At 46.1% G+C, this 20,324-nt stretch overlaps 2 protein-coding genes across 7 annotated transcripts; one reads left to right on the top strand and one right to left on the bottom strand.

Annotated features, from left to right (window-relative positions):
- The first annotated feature begins 319 nt into the window (after window positions 1-319).
- Window positions 320-15,169, top strand: LOC111861137 (uncharacterized protein C8orf34 homolog). Of its 6 annotated transcripts, none has more exons than XM_023845486.2 (15): window positions 320-1,199; window positions 2,689-2,733; window positions 2,841-2,988; window positions 4,555-4,677; window positions 7,469-7,597; window positions 8,054-8,082; window positions 8,289-8,431; window positions 8,583-8,743; window positions 8,883-9,018; window positions 9,238-9,311; window positions 9,542-9,606; window positions 10,270-10,372; window positions 10,648-11,930; window positions 13,730-13,824; window positions 14,637-14,705. In XM_023845486.2, the coding sequence occupies exons 1-15, from the start codon at window positions 1,131-1,133 to the stop codon at window positions 14,668-14,670; spliced, it is 2,637 nt and encodes an 878-aa protein (XP_023701254.2). In that variant the 5' UTR covers window positions 320-1,130; the 3' UTR covers window positions 14,671-14,705. The 6 variants fall into 6 exon arrangements, 5 of the variants coding, with proteins under 5 accessions (XP_023701254.2, XP_023701257.2, XP_023701258.2 ...); XM_023845485.2 differs by lacking the exon at window positions 320-1,199 and adding an exon at window positions 15,087-15,169 and having other exon boundaries at window positions 2,405-2,733; window positions 14,637-14,704; XM_023845489.2 differs by lacking the exon at window positions 2,689-2,733.
- On the bottom strand, window positions 13,308-20,062 carry lactb2 (lactamase, beta 2). Its single transcript, XM_072710986.1, has 7 exons — window positions 19,865-20,062; window positions 19,302-19,465; window positions 18,904-19,027; window positions 18,636-18,814; window positions 17,773-17,921; window positions 17,047-17,134; window positions 13,308-16,737 (listed from the first exon to the last, which is right to left on the bottom strand). The coding sequence occupies exons 1-7, from the start codon at window positions 19,984-19,986 to the stop codon at window positions 16,694-16,696; spliced, it is 870 nt and encodes a 289-aa protein (XP_072567087.1). The 5' UTR covers window positions 19,987-20,062; the 3' UTR covers window positions 13,308-16,693.
- Window positions 20,063-20,324: the final 262 nt, after the last annotated feature.

The raw sequence follows: 20,324 nt of genomic DNA, 5'->3' as shown, positions 1-20,324 counted from the left end.
AAATGGAAACGTATATAGCCCAGATGTAATGATTTATTAACTTAGCGGCTGGGTATATTTTATTTGTACAAATACTGGGCGATGCTTGCGGTGACGCACTGGAAAGGGGTCCGTTGACAGGGCTGCTCGGTGGCTTTTGTATGCTGGCTAAGGGCCCTACCTGAGTGAAATAAATCCTGGTAATTAAGCATCCCGTGCCGGGCTCCTCGAGCGCCCTCCGCTCCACACTAATCAGGCAAAGTGACTGAAAGGGCCGCTGGCTGACGGAGGATGCTCTCCCTCCTTGGCTCGCTTCCAGTCTCCCCATTAAGGACGTCTGGCTGGAGCGGCGCTCAGAGCCGAGGATCCCTGGCGTAGGACTCCTCAATGTCGCCACTGGCATGCCACTGCTGTAACTCCGCAACACACCGGTTAAAAGTACAGATTAAAATCACTTTTGTACGACTTTAGGTGGAGCAGGGAAAACCCAAGACTTTTTTTCGGACATTAAAGCATTATAAATGATCTCGATTAAGTCAGAATATATAAATAACTTAGCAGTGTTATAAATTTGCGAACGAGCTATATACTAGCAATAAAACAGGTGGACTGGCGCCCTAATTCTAACATTAGCGGTCTTCTGTCACATTGAGCGCTTTGATTTAAATCGTTCACCAGAGACATACTGTACTGAGCTAGTTCATGAAGAACGCTCAAACACGTATTTATAAGTGTAACACGGAGAACTTGCAGGCTTCAGTCGATGGCGCACGCAAGCAGAAATTCATGAAGCTAAATACATGTTTCCCGCCGGTCTAAGGAGCGGAGCTGCGGCTCCGGAGCGACCGCACAAAAGCAATTAGGGACGGACCAGTCCAGCGGCTGGGGCGCGCGGCGTCGCGGGGACGCGCTTTTCTCCAGTGGCGGGCGCGCGCGACGTTGCGGGGACGCTCTTTTCTCCAGCGGGCTGCTCACCCAGTCAAACTTACTGCCCCCGAAATCTCCCCCAGACACTTTCCGCATGTAACCACACAGAGGTTACATTCGCCTTTAAGACCATCTTCCAGTTTCTGCTGCATATTCCGTAAGGGGCCGCGAGTCCGGGATCTCTCGCCTCACTGTTTTATAACGTCACGCGAATTTATTAGGCTATGGCATCTTGTCAGCAGTCGAGGATTGAAGCATACCTGGAAAAGAATAAAATCGGTCCACTCTTCGAGGTAGGTGTAACGCGCATATTTGGATAGAGACGGTGCCTCGCTTACAGATTAGGGCTTCCGGACTGTACCCCATCCGCCAGTTAGTAGGCAGAGTTCATTAGAAATACTTAATTTTCCAGGGTTAGTTGAAGAAACTATTTAAGAATCTACGATGTACACTGTTTTTTTTTTTCAGTAATTAGTAAGTATATTATTACCTGGACGTTTATTTAGCACAAGTTTTATATTAAGTTAAAAATGTCAGATGATGATGATAAAAACTAATAATAATAAATAATAAACTATCACTATATTATTAATACCATTAGTAGTATAGTAGTAGTAGCTACTACTAGTAGTAGGCCTATTAGTAATTATTACTACTGTTACACTGTCTGGTACCACTCCTTCCAATTAACTCACCCAGCGAGTGTCGGTTCGCGATGGGCGTGTTTGTTACAGGATCAATACTATGTAGTGTACAGGATTTTGCACACTTGTGCGTAATACATTTCAAGGAACTGGACTGCCTACATTGACGATTGATGATTATTAAGCGTTACAGTCATAAAAGACTTTGATATTTTGATTTCACTCTCGCCTGAAACACTTTGAGACTTTAATACGACCGACGACATTGTCATTGCCTGCTTGTACAATTTGATGGAGAATTTCCCTCGTGATGTATGCGCGCGGTTGACGCGCACTGCTCACTGCTGGCGCGTGGCTTCGCATACTCAGTTATAAATCTTAGAAAGACACTAGGGGACCCAACGCAAAACTGCTGATTTGGTGATTGTTTGGAATCAAGATATTCAAGCTTTGCTGTGTTAAATTGGTTAAGTCTTTCTTGTTGGTCAAGTTCTCTCTCTCATTTTTGGCTGATTTGAGTGAAAATACCTATTAAAGGTCTCTTGCATCCCGTGGGAAGGGGGAGGTGACCAAAGGTGAGGCTGTGATTGTATCTCTGAATGCTCCCACAATATGACTTTGCAGCTGTGGCCATTTTGCCTCCCGTTGGCTCTGTACTGGACTGTCCCCCCGCCCCGCCCCCCCCCCCCCATTACCATAACGGACAGCCCTGCGACTGCACGTCATAACCGAAAGGCTGGTGTTGCTGTAGCTTAGCCATCTTACGGGGGGGGGGGGGGGGGGGCTGGTATCCCTGTAGTGAGACACTCAGCCTGTCCTTCCAGGGGGTTCAGCACTAACTTGGGGAATCTGTTCCAAATGGGGGCTTTCCCACTGAGCACAACCCCAGTCGAGTTGCATTAACCGTCTGACCAGCAGCGGTTTGCTGTAACTGTCAGAAGGTTGAGGAGTGAAGCCTCAACACTTAGAGATGGTTCATTGTTGGTAGATGTGAAAACCCAAGTGGGGGTAATGGTCCGGATATCTACGCTGCTCTGCTCCCACCGTGGCACTGCTGAGCGAGACAATGTGCCATAACAATAGTAGATCTCAGGATCTGAAGGTCAGAGGTCCTGTTTGGTTCTGTCTAATCCACCAGGAGCTCCCTTCAGTTCTAGATGTGACCAGCCGTCACCTGTACCAGGTAGGGAACCTGTGGACAGGAGCTTACCTCGCCCTCTTCTTCATACCAGCCCAGAGTGCCTGACTCCTAACCCTGGCTCTGCTCTGGCTCTCCTGGTGTCCCTGTAGGAGATGATGACCAGGCTGATCAGCGAGACGCCGGACCATCCGGTTCCATTCCTGATAAACCACCTGGAGGGCAGGCAGGGTGGTTCCGCGTCGCTACATAGGGTCCTGCTCGGTCCAGCTGCGCTCTGGGCCCAGTCGCCCAGCGCTGGTAAGTCCCTACGGACATTGGCAGTGTTTGCTATCTCTCATAGCACATGTTTGCGTGGAGCCCCCTGCTGGTCACAAATGGTCCAGACATTGGCAGGGTGACATTTTAAGGGGCATCCCAGAAACGGCAGCGAAGATTTTTCATTGATGAAAATGGGACGATAGTAAAATTTAATCTATGATGCCAAAAACTGTGACAAAATGTTCTGATGCATTCGTCAGTGAACAAAAATGTAAGGAAGAGACAAATTTGAAATTTGGACATTATTGGAAAAAATTGATCTAATTGATTTCAAGCACGTAATCCATACATCCATCTGACAAGTAGAAATTACAGGAGTGAGCTTTTGTTGTGTACAGTTTGGTACGTTATTTTCAGTTCGGTATGCACAATGAAACAAACACATTTTTGGATACAGCAGACTCTAAATTCACATTACGCTAAAAACATTACACTAATTGTGGCTGAGAGTTCATGGCTAATGCTTGTAACAGTCAGTCATACCTGGTGGATTGGGAACATTTTGGTTTCACAATAAATTACACCAGCACTCGAGAAAAAGTGGTTAAGACTAAGACTTACTGTCGGCTTAGTTATCATAGTGAACTCAGATTTGTTGCTAAAAACACATCCAACATGCTAACTAGTTTGAGTTATCATCAACCAAATGTGTGTACGAGCGGGTGAACGCAGGCACTGTCTCTCCATGGAATTTAAGTAAGAAAAAAAAACATGCTAACATATGGATAAATTTCACATTTGGCATGACAAATTGTGAGAGGCAGCAGTAACGGGTTAAAACACCGATAACTGAAGCGCCATGAAACAAACAGGAACAAACGGTTGTTTTTCTCTGATGTGTTTGAAACGTTCACTGTCATGAACTGAATCAGTTGGGTTTCGCTAGTCTGATACTGTACCTGTTTATGTTTTTTGAGAGAGTTCACTTGAGTTTTCTGTATTAAAGTTGCGTTCTCTGGTGTTTTTTTTGTGTGTCGGATTAATATGAATGAAGATGCGTCATGGAAATTTTTTGTATGAGACTAAATTTTGGTTTTATTTGATTTAATTACAAGTTCATATAAAGCCATTTTAGAAATAGTGCCATGTTTCAAATTAGCAGTGTTTTCATAATTGCAACAGCTGTTCAATTCAATCTGTGTCCTTAACGACCGCATGTTCAAAGCTAATGCTATGCCATAATAAAAGAGTTTACAGATGTTTCCTTCAGGAATGTGTAGCGAGGACAGCGGTAGCCCAGTGTGTGTGTGTACACAGAAAATAAAACGAAACGTTCAAAGAAATGTGAATATTTTGTATTATGACTAAAGCTATTCTGCAGATTTAGTTGACTGAATCTAATGTAGATTGATGAAATTGATTTAATTTTCATCAAACTAAAACTAGACCAAAGCTTTAAAAAAAAAAAATGAGAAAAATATGACTAAGACTGAATCGCATTTTCTCCGAAAGACTAAGACTAAACCTAAATTAATTACAATAACAGTGGTGTCTGTTTTGCGTATATATTTGTAAGTGTTTTGTTTGCTTTTGCGTTCCCCAAAGGGGCACGACGTGACCTGAAGGGGCACGAGAAACCATGGCAGGAGCATCCCAGAAAGCCCAAGAAGTCCAAGAGTGACCTGGAGATGTGCACTCTGTCACCCCCTTCGCCTGACTCCAAGTCCCGTGAGTCCCGGGGGCGGGGGGTTCAATGGGAGGATCAGAGGACCGCGTCACATTTCTGTGTACAAACCCAACCCAGTCCTTGGGGATCCCCAGCCAGTCCACGTTTTCGCTCCCTCCCAGCTCCCGTTGTAACTGTTTCAGGCAGTCTCTGTTCTCGATTGGCTGAGAGGGAGCTAAAACGTGGGCCGTTTGGAGGTCCCCGGGGACTGGGCTGTTTTCCTGGGTGATCGATATCGCCCCCGCGCTGAACTCATTCACGTTACAGATGTGTAAAGGGAGCGAATAATAAGCTTCTCTCACCCCGTGCTTGAGTCTGGAAGTCGTGCTCTGTGTGCGACTATTTTTGCACGCTTACGTGAGACCCAGCGGTGAACAGCAGGCCTCATTTGGGCTGCCGTCGTGTTAGAAACACGGGGCACTAAGCATACCCCAGATAACTGAACGAAGAAATGGCACTAATGGTGGAACATTGTAACAAATTACTTGGGGGAGCGTAAGGCCAATTGAAAAGAAATGGAACGTGCTTCCGTGTTTCCGCCGCATGAGTTGTATAAAATTAGCTCTTCCCCAGTCATTTTTTTTTTTCCAATGTGAAATTACAATGCAGAAAAACGGCTTCAGTACTCCAGACGTCGTTAAATATTTCGGTAACGTCAACGTGATTCACATCTTTTCCTCTTAACTTACTTCCGTCCGCGTGGTAAGAATTTAAACCTGTGGTTGATCATTACCAAATCAGCTGTTCATATCTGCTATCTGTCGTGGCAGCTTATAACGGGAGGCTGTGGGGCTGCACTAACCCAGCAGTGTAGCTATACTGACAAACTGAATAAAGGCAGTAGCTCTCAAAGATGACAGCACTGCAATGCGATGCAATTAATTCGTTTACGTTCCCACAGTGGGAAAAAAAAAGGAGTTTGATATTGGAGTGGGGGGGGGGACTGAATTTGCCCCAGTGGTAGGTGCGATGTACTGTGAAAATTTTAAGAGACCACATCAAAGTTTTTTGTTTCACTCATTATTCACTTTATGGGTGTGTGTCTGTGAATAAGATTTTTAATTTTTTTTTCCACAAGCTGCAGCCTGGTTCTCCCCTGTTTCCCATCAATGAAGTCCCTTCCATCCTCTACCTGGCTGGCTTCTGGTCGTTCCCAGTGTCTCCTGCTTCACCTTGTTCTTGTGTACTGCTGTCTTAGAAATGTTGAACCTGGTAGCAGCCTGCCGCTCAGTGTGGCCTTCTGCCAGCAGAACCGGGATTAAACCAGGATTTAAAAATGCAGATTTTTAAAAATATAGGTCTCTTAATTTTTTCCAGAGCTGTATATCGTGGCAATGGGTACACATGCGACAGTAACAACGTGAAGGAATGCACTATAAGACAGATTTTAACATTTTAAAATAACAGTTTCATTTAGAATAAGATTAACACTGTTTAGGGTGCAGTTTCACAAGTAAACATAACGTAACTGATCCATATGATACAATGATTTATTTTTCATGGCGATCTTTGTTCGGTATATGTTTTGTCCTCATGCTCTGGCATGTCGATATCTGGGGGGAGGCCCCCCTCCCCCCCATTTGCTGCGCCCCGGCATTTACATATTTAGCAGACACTTTTGTCCAAAGCGACCTACAAGTGAGGCAAACTGCATACTGTCAAGGAGTCAGCTAGTACAGTGAGGGTGAGCATCCCAGATACTGCTGTATTCAGTATTGCAGCAAGAGCTACAGAATTACTTCTAACAAAGGAAGAACCTTATTAGACTATTCGATAACCAGAAGTGCAACCTAAGAACATTCAGGCACCGTGAAGAGGCATCGGTCTAGTGGGGGAATTCATGGAACGGATGGGTCTCGAGGTGTTTCTTGAAGGTGGAGAGGGAGTCTGGTGACCGGATGTGGTTCACCAGCTCATTCCACCATCGGGGAAGCCCACAGGAGACCCGTCTGGAGTGACACTTCTCACATGGTGGAAGGAGCTCCAAGCAGTGTTGGTTTGCTGGCCGAAGGGGGCGAGATGGGACATTGGTCTTGAGGAGAATTTTGATGGAGATGGCTGCCTGTCCATTGAGGGACCTATTAGCCAGAACGTCTAGGCTGAATAATTATCAGACATGCGTTTGTGTTTTGAATAATCTGTAGTAATTGTTTAGCATCAATATACATTTTTCCTATGTTTTAATCACATGCCACACATGCACAGTAAATAATCTGATCTGCATACCAGATGGATGTTACTTAAGATCTGTATCTTGTTTATCGCACCTTATTTTGGTTATCCCAGAACTTATAGAATTGGCTATAAGGCTTCTTTGCATATTTCTTTCTTCCATGCACTTTAAATACATTTTCTTTTTATAGATAAGATTTGGGAGTATCTGAAAGTACCTGAATGTTTTACCTACATTTTATACTGATGATGCTTATTTTCTATTTGCACAAGTGTGAGTGCAGGTGCATAGGAATTCTTTGTGTTGCATGTATCCCATCATGCTCTCCAGAAATAAACAGATACAGGTGAGAGTAATGCCTCACGTCAGAGCATAGGGTCAGCCACTTATCCTGCACCTCTCGGCAGTTTTGGGGTTATGGGCCTTGTTTGGGGACTCAGTAGTGATATCGTCCTGTTAGTCATGGGTTTCAAACCAACAAGCTTCTGAACATGGAAATATAGTCACACAGCACCATTATCTTTGCTGTGTAGGTCAATGTAGGTCTCTGTAGGTTTTGGATGGCTAGTTTTACTGTGTGTGAAGGTGTTTGCAAAGTGCTGCTGCTTTGATGATTTCAGTGTCGAGGTTGGGAGAGCGACCTTCCCAGGATTCCTGGTCCCGATCTGACAGCCATGACTTTGATGAGCTCAGTCACATCCTGCTGGAAAGCAAGAAGTTGGGAAAAGCCCTGGAGAGCCTCTCGCGCAGTAAGTGTGGTGAGCGTGTCTGGAGGTTCTGGGCCGTAGGGCAGCCTGAAGGCACCACCTCAGCCACTGCCCTCCTGGAGAGCCAACAGCATGGGCCTCCAACTCCGGTCCTGGAGACCTACCATCCAGTAGGTTTCCTATCCTACCTGGCTTCTGATGAGCCACACCTGCTCCTGATATTTACCTGAGGTCAGGTGTGGCTCATCAGAAGAAGATAGAAAACCTACTGGAGAGTAGCTGTCCAGGACCGGAGTTGGAGCCCGTACTGAGAACCAGGACAGAGGGATAACATAGTGCTTCATATAATTAAAATGAAGAGTGCGAAAAATATCGTGCAATGCTGTATGGATGAATGGTTACAGAAGAAGGATGGATATTTTAAGAAATATGGACTTACTGATGTAGTGTAAGAAACTTCTGGCGATTTAGCTTACAGGCAAGATCTTTGTTTTACAGGCTTGGCAGCCTCAGATGAACTTGACCAGGTAAAGAGGGCTTTTTTGAAATTCTTCTTGAAAACCAATTTGCCTTTTATTGATTGGTGTGAGTTTTTTAGCTCGTGAGCCTCAGAAATCGGCGTTTCTCACACGCGGATCTTTCGGCTAATGATTGGTGGTCGGCTCTGGTTGACCACACGCAACCTCTGTGATGGATCTGAGTGACAGGCCTAACCAATGCTCGTCCGATCAAGGCCTTTAACTCCGCCTTGCAACGGCCTCGAGTGATTGGCCGGTGGACTGGCCGCGCAGACAGTGATGCCGATCCCCTGGCTTCAGAGATGCTTCATCCACCTTTACCCAGGGGCTACAGAGAGACCAGTGAGCCAATAGTGAGGTCTGTGTGTATGTCTGAGTCCTCAGCATGCGCTTTTTTCACTATCACGGTATATCTGAGAAAAGGTTTATACAAATATAGTAACTCCTGAAAGAACTTAAATGTTGGCCTAAAAGCATCTCTCTGGCTAAACCCACACTTCCGCCCCCAGCCTGAAGATGGTAACGAAAAGCAGGAGCCTGAAACAGCAGCAGCTGTATCACAAGAAACAGCTGGCGGCCATGTTGGCTCAGGAGTCCTTCGACTCAACAGGTAGCCTCTATGTCTCAGACTCAGACATTGATGATGAAGATGAAGCCATGGAACTGATGGGTAAGAACAGAGGAAAGAAACTCTCTTTCTCTCTCACACGAGAGCCTCTCCTGGGACATAAACCTGTCACCTTTTGGTCTCAAGGACAGTTCCATAACCTCTACGCCACCTGCTGCCTGCTCCTGCCTCTGTCCCGCAGAGGACCTGGATGATCTACGGATGGAGGGCGTGACCAACCTAATGCCAAGCCGCACCAAGGCCAGCCACGGGCGTGGCTCCCATAGCCCCCAACCCCAGGCCAAGCTAACCCTCAACATCTGCTCCAGGTGTGCCAGGTGTGTGTGACCCAATGGCTTAACACCTCTGAGCCTGTATCCTTTAGATGCCCCTGAACGTCTGACCTGCCTGTCCCTGACAACTATGTTCTTCTCCACGGTCTGATGTATAGCTAGGTCTCTATCCTGACAGAGCTATTTCCTCGAAGCAAAATGCCAACGTTTATTGTCCCAGAAGTGATACTGTATCCACTAGCTCCCGTCTTCCTTCCGGTCCAGACTTCAGGGGGACGGCCTTGCAGACACAAGAGAAGAAGAGGAGTCTTGTGTCCAGGAAGTACCTGAAGTCCAGTGTGAGTAGTGACATCATGCTGCATGCAGCACCAACAGATGGATTCATCCTCATTTGGTCTTGAACATTTTAGATCTTTAATCATCTGCACTCATTTCTCACTGGGTGGCTCACAAAGGCCTGTTGGTGACAGAGAAACCATGAGAAAGTTCAGGAAATGCAGCCTGGAGAATGTGAAAGTTAGGAATAGTGTGTCGTTGTAAACGTGTGAATGGCTGCTGTCTTCAACAGACCCAGTTCCAGATCTGAGGACGTCTGTGGAGGAAGGTGAGAGTGTGTCTCAAGTCACAAGACCAGTGAGTAAAATCCCGATCTCCTTATCTATTCTGATCTGAGATATCTCCGTATAACCTTCAGTCAGCTCTTCCATACTGCCCTGCTTTTATGGTCTTAATGTTCAGTGGTCTTCGTTTCTTTCGAGTTGTTTACCTCAGCATGCAAATACAGTCTTGGGGGAGAATGGGATTGAAATTGCATGGCCTAATTGCAATATCCGTGTGACCAACTTGATTGCAAATCTTGATAGTTACGGTTTGTTGGCAGTTGTGTGCATCGTGACTGAGTCAGGTTGCACGTTTGCCTCGAATCTCACCCCCATTCTGTTTGGAGGTTGCATGTTCACCCCGTGTGACGTGGACTTCCTCCTGCAGTATTCATGCTCATAGAGTTTGACTGTGTGTGCACCCTTATGCTGGCTGAGAGTCTCCAGGTGACCCTGAGCAGAATAAATGGTTAGAAGATGGATGGTGGTTCTTTATTGGTTATTGAATTAATCACAGATAGCTTTGATTTTCATTATATCAATTTTTTTTTTTTTTTTACTGAGAAGCAAGGCACTACATTGCAGAAAATAGAGTGGACAGTTTTAATATCGTCATAAGATTATTTATGTTCTCATTATAACAGAAGGGCCCTGAATACATCTTATATTTTGTAACGTGTCTCTATACTTTACCCAGGGTGCACCTGGCTGGTCTTCTGGGTTTGCACCAATCAGGGACTGGAGTTCTATGGGGCTGAGCCAGCTGGGGGAAATGGCAAACGGGGGTGGACACACTGCAGGTAATTCCCACATCATGGCCAAACCCTGAGTACAGGCCTCCATTCAGTCCAACACCAATCATTTACAATGACACCGTCTCAACAATTTTACATTGTTGCACCCTCTTCATGCAAGTATAGCACTTAAAATAATACACATTCTTACCTACGTTCTCTAACCCCTAATGGCGTGGAGAGATTCTAACTATCATACAACAGTGATTTGGTGAATTACCAGTGCAGTGAAGGTAACGTCAGTGCAGTTATTGTTTGATAGACCCTCATTGTGCTTTCAGCAGATCTGGAGAAATATGTTGCCAAGGCGATGGAGGAGAAGCCAGGGAGGGGTCCCCGCAGTCCCCTGAGCAGTTTGCTCCTGCCACCCCCCCTCGCCCTCCAAAATTTGCCCCTGTCAGAACAACTGTCCAAGCTGGCAAGTCCCCTGCCCATTCTGGGAAACAAGCCCACCTCCCTGCTCCTAGGGCCTCTGCACATGCCCACCAACAGCAGCAACAGAGCGAGGACGCCAAGCGGGTGCCCGGTCCTGCCCCCGGGTACGCCCGCCGGCCTCCTCAGCCAGGGCGGAAGTCCAGATGCCTTTCTGCAGAAGAGCAGGACTGTCACACCCACCAGTCACTCAGGGTGGGGCAGAACTCTGGGGTCAACCAGTCAGATTCAGCGAAGCAGACCTACCACACCCACAAATCAGGCTGGGTGGAGCAGACCTACCACACCCCCTAAACAATCTGTATGGGGTATTCCTGCCACACCCCCCAAACAATCTGTATGGGGTATTCCTGCCACACCCCCTAAACAATCTGGATGGGACATTCCTACCACACCCCTCAAACAAACTGGATGGAGCATTCCTAGCACACCTACCAGTCAAGGCGGGTGGAACATTCCAATGACACCCATCAAGCAATCTGGATGGAGCGTACCCAACACGCCCACTAAACAAGTTGGATGGAGCGTACCTAACACGCCCACTAAACAAGTTGGGTGGAGCGTATCAAGCACACCCACCAAACATGCTGGGTGGAGCGTACCTAACACACCCACCAAACATGTTGGGTGGAGCGTACCTAACACACCCACCAAACATGCTGGATGGAGCGTACCCAGCACGCCTACTAAACAAGCTGGGTGGAGTATATCAAACACACCTACCAAACAAGTTGGGTGGAGCCTTCCTACAGCACCCTCAAAACACGTTGGATGGAGCATTCCTAGTACACCCACCAATCAGGGTGGGTGGAACATACCAACAACTCCCACCGATAAGCCTGGGAGGAGCCGGTCAGTCACACCTACCAATCAAGCTGGGCGGAGCCGATCTGTGACACCAACCAATCAGACTGGGAGAAGCAGATCGGTCACACCAACCAATCAGACTGGGAGGAGAGGCTCCATCACACCAACCAATCAGACTGGGAGGAGGGGCTCCATCACACCAACCAATCAGACTGGGAGGAACAGATGTGTTACGCCCACTGATCCAACTGGCCTGATTACTCCAGCAGGTACCAACAATGAGGTCTTATGGCCGACTGACAGTCCAAACTCCATTCTTTCAGAGGTAATTAGTGGACCGCTCAATATTGCATACTTGGTAATGTCTCTGGAGGAAATAACTTGGCAATACGTTTATTAATACATTTTTTTAAATATACTATAAGTAACAGTAAACAAATAGTAAACACTCAGTATGTCTCCATCAAGGATAAGCTTGCTATATTTGGTGATGATGAACATCTGTGGGATTAAGCTTCCTGACTGAGTCCCATCCGAAACCTAATGGGCAGGGGTGTCAAACTCCAGTCCTGGGGGGCCGGAGCCCAGTGTAGCTTAGGGTGCTTTTCCACAGCACCAGGTACCGTACTTTCGGTACTTCCATAAAGTACCAAAAGTATGGTACTTCTTTTGTGTCGGTTTTCCACTTGCCGTAAAAACTGGTACCGGCACCAAGTGACATCATTAGTGACCGCCCCTGACTGACATCATCACAAAGCGCGACGCGGTATTTCTTTTGCTGAATTCAAACATGTTATGATCCTTTACTTTCCTGTAGTCCTGCTTAAGTTTTTTGATTTTCAAGCAGCATTGTTCGGTGTTTCGCGTGTGCCCCATTTCTTCCAAGCGGCTTGCTATTACGGCAAATACTTATTTATGCCGAGTCGTGTCATCCAAGTCCCGCTGGATCTGTTCATCCGACCATATGGCGATTAAAGCCTGTGTTTCCTCGTTTGTCCATCCTTCCATTTGACTTTTTTAATATTTTTGTTTCTACTGCTTTTTATTTTGTTTCTCGCCGTTTGCTGTGTTTCAAAAGATGGCGGTTGTATTTTGTGTTTCAGCGGCGGGCTATTTTCTTAACCAATCGACAGCAACTACGTTTGCAAGTCCCACCCCTAAGTACTGAAATACCAAAGAAGTACCCCAGCTGGTTTGGCATTTTCGGTACTGGAACTTTCGATACTGGTACTCGACCGGAAGTCAATGGAAAAGCGAAAGCACCAAAAGTACCGTACTTTGTGCGGTGGAAAAGCGCCTTTAGTTCTTTCCCTGTTCCACCACAAATCATTCAGCTCAAGAGCTGCGTGGTAATTAGCACAAGGAGTTGAATCAGGTGTGTTAAATGAGGGGAAACCCAAAAATGTGCAGGACTCTGGCCCCCCAGGACGGGAGTCTGACACCCCTGGTCTAGGGTCAGGTCTGAATAGTCCTAGGTGGGAAGTTCACATGGATGTTTTTTGTTCTCTAAATGACCCACAGTGTGTATATATGTGTGTGCTGTATGATTAGCATCCCATAACATATACCCTCTGTTGACCGAGAGCGGGTGTAGGCTTCTTATGATCTTGTGATGGATGTAGTTCAGGGCCTGAGACCCAAGGAAAAAAGTGTCTTTCAATTTTAGGTCATTTGTCTTTGGAGGAAATAAGACATCTTACAATTGAGATTTTTTCAAATTTATTTTAAATTTCAAAGCATGTCCTCTTTAGTGCACAACAGGAATAAATATGTTTCCTTACATCAGTGAAAAGATAGATGCAAAAACAACACGTCCACTACAATGGACATAAATGAATGGGTGGGGACTCAGGGGGATTTAAATGGGACAGCTTACAGCATCTTGAAAGACAAGCTGGGAGAGTTTGCTTTTAGAGATTTTATATTTATTTCTTTATTATATTTATATTTATTTATTCCAAAGTCATTGGGTTGTGCTGTGCTGTTTTCTAGACACTCTGTCCAGTGTTAACCCAAAGACAGTCTTCCCAAAACGGTCTCTGGGGTATTCTCTCCCCGAGACGTCCGAGAGTGCCATGTAAAAGCTGGACCCCCACCCCACGCTCTCATGCTGCCCCCCTACAGGCTGAATTCTACCAGCAGCTACAGGCCATGAAGCAACCCTGGATTTTGCCCAGTGACACGGAGAGCGAGGACGGCATGACGGGCCCCGGACCAGCGTGAGTTTGTGCGCTCGACTTCCAGACTCATGCAGACGGCTCTCCTGGGTTTTACACAGCGGGTGACACTGTCAACTCTCAGCTCCCAAGACGCAGGGTTTGAATAGCTGGTGTCTCTGTTTTTGTCATCCTCTGTGGAAATGTTCCGTGTTTGTCTGTGTACACTGGGCCCTTTAAAAAAGCCAGGGAGGTGAATTTCTACACCGAAATGTGTTTGCAGGTGTACGTGCAAAACAGGTCTTTTGAAAACCATCAGTATTAGCTTGAAAACATGGAATACTGAAACTTACAAAAGGCATTTTGAAGTATGTGAAGTACATGAATTATTAAATATTTGAAATAGACATTTGCCTGACAGCAGGCGGAATATTTCTTCCATATTTCATTTATCAGACTAAAACAGGAAATCAAAAATGATTAATTAAAAAGAGGTTTATGTGGGTTGACATCTGAAGTGTTACTTTTACATTTTTTCAGTGCAGACAGACAGCAGGTTTGCAGTGCATTCTGAAGATTACAAGGTTTATAGAAAAGTAGTTATTGATTTTCTGTTTAATTCCATTTCTGTCTGGTTTATATTAAAATATAAACAGAAAAATATTTGCAGGGTAAATTCTTTCCTGCTAGGAAGTAAAATCCTCAGTCTTATTTATGCACATAAAAATACATTTGCTTTTTTGGGGATTTATATAATTGTGTATACATTTTTTGCTATGCAAATAGTCTTATTGAGAGTTAATATTTGAGCCACTTAAATGTTTGCATAAATGTTTAACCAAACAGAAACACATATTTGCATTTTTGGCATGCAGCTCTTCTCTGGGTAGCAGTCAGGGGTGGCGGTAGCGGGATTTGCAGATTCCCTCTCATTCTGTCTCAGGTGAGCCTCTTCCATTTCACAAGCCCATGAACCCAGAGTCCGAGTTCACAGAGACCCCTGTAGCCGAGAGTGAGAGCTGCCCGGAATCCCTGGGACGGCCGCAGCTTCAGTAGCATTAAACCCTGAGTGTCCTCTGAACCAGACGTGCCCAGATTCCCTCCGAAAATGGGACTAGTGGGGTCTGAATGTGCACTTTGAAGATGAATCGGACTCCCAGAGCTTATGAAGTCCCTTAAACCTGATTTATAAAACGCCGTTGGACTTGCTGAAACTGGTCCGGAGGTGTCATTGCTATTTCAGCCGTCTAACCCCTGCTGAAGCAGGCTCCTCTGCTCTTGCCATCACACCATTTTGGTGTTTAACATTTTTATCCCCTCTACAGGAAACCGGAGGGCCAACTGATCCACTAACTCCACTGTGAGCAGCTGAGCATGTCAAGCTCGCAGATCAGGGGACAAAGCATGGTTTTATTTACTGCAATAAAAGAAAAAAAAAGGAAACGATTTTTTGTTGTTTCTCCACTCCAGTGTTTTTCATGAAAAACACACATTTTGATATCTTTAATATCATACATTATATTTGTCATATCACATAAACAGACTCAATTTACAAAAATATACATGTTTAAATGGTCATTACTAATGCACCGATGCAGTGATTTCCATATCTATGCAAACATATGATTTTTCTGCCTCCATTAATTCAAGCTCCAGTGCAGGAACAATAAAAGGTCTGAGCACTGAAAAGTTGTCGGGGGTCCCTGGCTGGCCTATGGCCCAGGCTATCTGCAGTGCATTAGTGCACTGTACCCCAATAAGATGTATTTACTGTGGGTGTACAGAATATCAGTGGTGGGCACAGTTTTGATAACCGCTATCTCCAAAGTTTAATTCGATAAACTGGTAAACCACTAAAAATTATTTAGCGGAAGCTAATGATAACCGCTAACGTTTATTATATGAATTTAGCTTCGGTTTGGTTTTGGGCTCTGAAATCCTAAAAACATATCTATATTCTGTAGTCTCTGGAATTTGTTTTCTTTCAATGATATTCCATTTGTCTGAGTCCTCCTATCCTGTGGCTGGCTCGGACTGACGCCCTCAGAGACGCCGCTTGGGGATTATAAACATGCCGCCATTTTCCCGGAACTAGGAAGGAGGGTCTCAGCTATTTACTAGCCTATAGCTGTCAGTCAGAGCCTGGAAAATAACCTAGAATTAACCTAAGATGGATAATTAAGGCAGTCTGGGCTAAATGTAAGTGAACGAAGAAAAAGTCCATTTAAACTGGGGAACCTGAAATACAAAAGGTTAAGCGACTAAGCATGAAATCCATACAGGCCCAAGTTCTGTGCTTAGTTCAGGGTGCCCCGGTTTAAATGTACTTTCTCCATTCACTTACATTCAGCCCAGACTACCATTATCGAGCAATCACGTCTCGTGTTTAAATGTAGCCAGGCAACGGTGCGCCAGACAGACTGGTGCAGACATGCTCAGAACAAACCGGAACAAGTCCGTCATTTTAGGATTTACAAGTGTTTTTGACTGTTGAACTTCCTTTACCTTCAAAAAATTATTAGTGGATTTACAGCTCTGAGGATTATTTACCAATTACCATGTTTATTAAACAATCTGATCCCATCCTGTCTAAAAAAAGGGCTGAAATCCATAAAGAGATGCATCTTTTCATGTCATGTGAGCCAAGTGAACCTGACCTATGAAAATACCGGGTTAATATTATAAAGGTCATACTTTGTGTTTAAAAATTATCCTGTGGCATCAGACCTTCTGACAAACACTCGCAGGAGCAAAGCGAACATCAGACCACAGTGGAGTAAAGTCATCAACCATCCAGGCTAAACGGCAAACATCTGCCTGAACCCGAATGGAAAGATGCCCAGTAGGTGATGTGCTTTAGCAGAGGGTGACAGGCCTGAAGATGGACGCTCCCTGGAACTGACGTAGACTGCTGCAGACGCTGCTGAAGTGCTCACAAACTGCTCCTCCACCTGCAGCTTTCGGACGCGCCGCTCGCTGTGCAGAGGAGAGGAGTCAGGAGGACACTCTGGATAAACACACTCTATAAACCACACATTCAATCCATCCTTATGTTGGCTCACAGGGGGCGGAGCCTAACATGCTATAAACAACCCATCCATCCTCCAACCTCTTAATCTGGATGCATTTAGATGGAGGTATAAAGCGCACATCCACCTAAATCCATCCACACCATGAAACACCACATAAAACATTGCATATAAACACACGAATGCCTACAAACTAACTATAATTAACCCTATAAACTGCCCCTTAAAATGCCACAGACACCAAGGCTTCACCCACCACGGCCAATCTTGCCCTCCTTCTCCAACTTATTTAGGTGATGCAGGAGGTTCACCTCGGCCGCCCCGTGTAGATGTGGAGGTGTCTCCTGAGAGAGAGGGAGAGAGAGAGGGAGAGAGGGAGAGAACGAGAGAGAGAGAGGGGGAGAGAACGAGAGAGAGAGAGGGGGAGAGAACGAGAGAGAGAGAGGGGGAGAGAGAGAGGGAGAGAGAGACGGAGGAACAATGGCTTCGTTAGTCCCTCATTACCAGGCTCTGCTGTGCTTGTGCTTATGAGTGTTTATGCTGACGCACACAATTACAGAAACTGACGACGGTCACCAAAGGCTTTACTGTTCACTATCCACAGACAATCTGCTCAATTTATATCTTTCAACTTACATATGACGTTGGTAGGGGGTCATGCCTTTGTTGACATTAAAATCTGGATTTATAAAGCCTGGTTATGCCTTGTGAATAATGATTATAAATGATCTTGAATTAAACTCCATAATTCTGCCTTAGAGCCATCAGGATATTACACTGTTCCATCAAGCTGAAGTCCGCATGGAAAGCCAGCAGCTCATAGATTCAAAAGGCAATAAGCTGTTATTAATTAGGCAGATTTCAGTGCAGCGTTTTCACTGCAGAGGTACTGTGTGGATGAGCTGCGTGGATGAGCTGCGTGGATGAGCTGCGTGGATGAGCTGCATGTCGAAAGGGCGGCGCTTCCTGTGCATGCCTGTACCTTATAGATCAGCTTGACAAGCTCAGCGGCGGTAAAAGATTTGCCGGCTCCCGCCTGCAGGGCAGCCAGGATCTGCTGCTCACGGAGCTGCCTGTGCGCGATGTACTGCTGGATCTTACCGAGAGCATCCTGGACCACGGGGCCGTGACCTGGAGACACGAGCAGAAACACACACAGACGGTCAGTCAGTCTCACAGCTACACACAGGGCAGGAACGACTGCATGTACTAGGGATTCGTTTTGGCAGCCCTGGTGTGTACATTCACAGACAACATGTAAGAACAAAGAACATAAATTAAGAAAAATATATAAGTAGACTGTGCCCTGTGATGGGTTGGCGCCCCACCCTGGGTCGTTCCCTGCCTCGTGCCCGTAGACCCCCCGCCACCCTGAATAGGACAGGCGGTTTCAGACGATGGACGGAAAGGTGGAAAAAAAGTTATAGAATGAAGGGATAAAACAGCACAGAGCAGCAGAATAATACATGATATAGCTGTTTACTGTACAGGGAAGAGAATTATACTGAATATTGGAATATAAAAGTATGAAAATACATGGATGTCCAGCAGATGAAAAAAGATTGCAAGCAGAGGGGGGGGGGGGGTGTGACAGAGGCAGGGACTTTTCAGCGGCGGGGGGGGGGGAGGGTGGGGTTAGGGGGGTCAGGGGACTTGTTGATGAGTTCAACTGCTTAAGGGAAGAAGCTGTTTTTGTAGCATGTGTATATATCCCACACAGAGTCCGTGACCACATAAGCCCATGGATAGTCTGTGTCACACACACACACACACACACACACACACACACACACAGGCGTGTCCTGGACACAGCAGCCTGATCCACCGTGGCACGGGGTATCTAACCTGGGTAGATGAGGTCGGCCTTGCAGGTAAGCAGCCGCTGCAGTGACTTCATGTAGAGGTACAGGTCCTCAAACACAGCCGTACCCTCACCCAGAATGCAGTCTCCAGAAAAAATAGCCCCCTCTTCCTCCAGCATTAGGGCCATGTGGTCATCTGTGTGCCCGGGAGTGAACAGGATCCTGTGGGAGAAAGATCCGAGCGTCTGGTCTCCTCCAACCTCCAAGGACCCCCCAGGCAGGCATCTACCGGGCATTGAGTAGCGACTAACCTGAGGGTGGCTCCTTCCGTTTCTATAACATCTCCGTCCTTCAGATAGGTGTATCTCCTCTCATTCCCAAGTGCTTCCTCCATGAAGGGTGTGCGGGGGAGCTTGCTAATGCGCATGTCGGAATCTGCACGGGTTTTAAAAAAGAAATGTATACACTAGTGGCCAAAATTGTGTAAACACTTCCAATTTGCTCCAGTAGTTAATCGTCCAGCGTATGATATTCGTAACATTCTTTAATTGTTTATAAACGTTACCGGCAATATTCGAGTAGTGATTTTAAAGTGTGATGCCAAAAATGCTAGGGGCTTCGACAATTTTGGCCACAAGTGTACATGGAGTCTTGTTTAAAGTGTAGTGAACCCGTCCCGGGGCCAAGCTGGGGGGGCTTGCCGGCTCACCTCGGGCAAACTCCCTGCAGATGTCGGCGACCCCCCCCGTATGGTCGTGGTGCCAGTGAGTGACCACGATCTCCTGGATGGCCGCGTCAGCCTGGGTCAGCGCCTGCTGCAGGCAGCTCAGGTACTCCGGTACGGCAGCTTCGCCTGTGTCTATCAGGACGCGTCTGAGCAAGACGAAAACGCACAAGTACAATAAACGCAGGGGCTGCATACCTCTGTACGGAAGAGAACATGCACATTGTGTAAGCTGTGCGATCTGGCAGACATTAAGCCTAGATCTTGTAGGAGGTCCTGCGATCTAACATGTAAAGTCATGCCGTAGCAAAGTCGCACTTTGATCTCGTAAGAAAAACAAACAGACGTTAGCCTGGATTAGCCAAGTTAGCGAGTTTCAGGAATTAACTCAAAAACAATTATATGTGTCCCGGATGCACCCCCGGGTTTCCCACACTTCGGTATTAAAGATACATACAGCAGATAAGCATTTCCTTGCAAAAAAAAAGAGAATAAAACAAATGACTTCTTTACTACACAGCTATCCGAAATGCTAGCTGACTGTGTACCTCTTCCCCGTCCCCACCAAATACGTGTTGGTTCCCTGGAGTGTCATGGGCCCAGGGTTGCACCCCAAAACCCGCACCACCCGGGAAGACAGCTGCTCTATCCGAGGAATGAAGCTGCTCATTTTCAGCCGCTGTCCGACAGAAATGGTCAGTATTGGGTGATCACGGCATGAAAAATGGCAGGTTTGCGATGATGCACTAGCGCCGCCCAGTGGCCACCAATGTGATCCGCTTACCATTACACAAGGAAAGTACAGTTCAGTTACGTTTTCAGCGACACGTCTGTTTCAATTTCAGTTCATTAATAAAAATGCGTTAATGTAATAAACACGACTCGTTTTGGAGATTTCCGTTGCATTTATTTGTATCACAATTGAGACAGGTGCATGAAATTACAGAAACGATGAACGACTGTGACACCAAGACCAAACATATTACTTGCACTGACATGAAGTTTCAC

The sequence above is a fragment of the Paramormyrops kingsleyae genome, chromosome 4 (assembly GCF_048594095.1).
Source record: "Paramormyrops kingsleyae isolate MSU_618 chromosome 4, PKINGS_0.4, whole genome shotgun sequence".
Classification (NCBI taxonomy): domain Eukaryota; kingdom Metazoa; phylum Chordata; class Actinopteri; order Osteoglossiformes; family Mormyridae; genus Paramormyrops; species Paramormyrops kingsleyae.
This window is presented reverse-complemented; position numbering and strand designations above follow the sequence as displayed.

Bases quoted from the DNA above. Each gene is read 5' to 3' on its own strand.
- LOC111861137 (XM_023845485.2), top strand. From the start codon at position 2,617: ATGTGCCATAACAATAGTAGATCTCAGGATCTGAAGGTCAGAGGTCCT. The intron at 2,989-4,554 runs GTAAGTCCCTAC...CGTTCCCCAAAG, and splicing joins GGCCCAGTCGCCCAGCGCTG to GGGCACGACGTGACCTGAAG. The intron at 9,312-9,541 runs GTGAGTAGTGAC...TGTCTTCAACAG, and splicing joins GGAAGTACCTGAAGTCCAGT to ACCCAGTTCCAGATCTGAGG.
- lactb2 (XM_072710986.1), bottom strand. From the start codon at position 19,986: ATGAGCAGCTTCATTCCTCGGATAGAGCAGCTGTCTTCCCGGGTGGTG. The intron at 18,815-18,903 runs GTTAGTCGCTAC...TTTCTCCCACAG, and splicing joins ACGGAAGGAGCCACCCTCAG to GATCCTGTTCACTCCCGGGC. The intron at 16,738-17,046 runs GTGGGTGAAGCC...TCCTCTGCACAG, and splicing joins GGAGGGCAAGATTGGCCGTG to CGAGCGGCGCGTCCGAAAGC.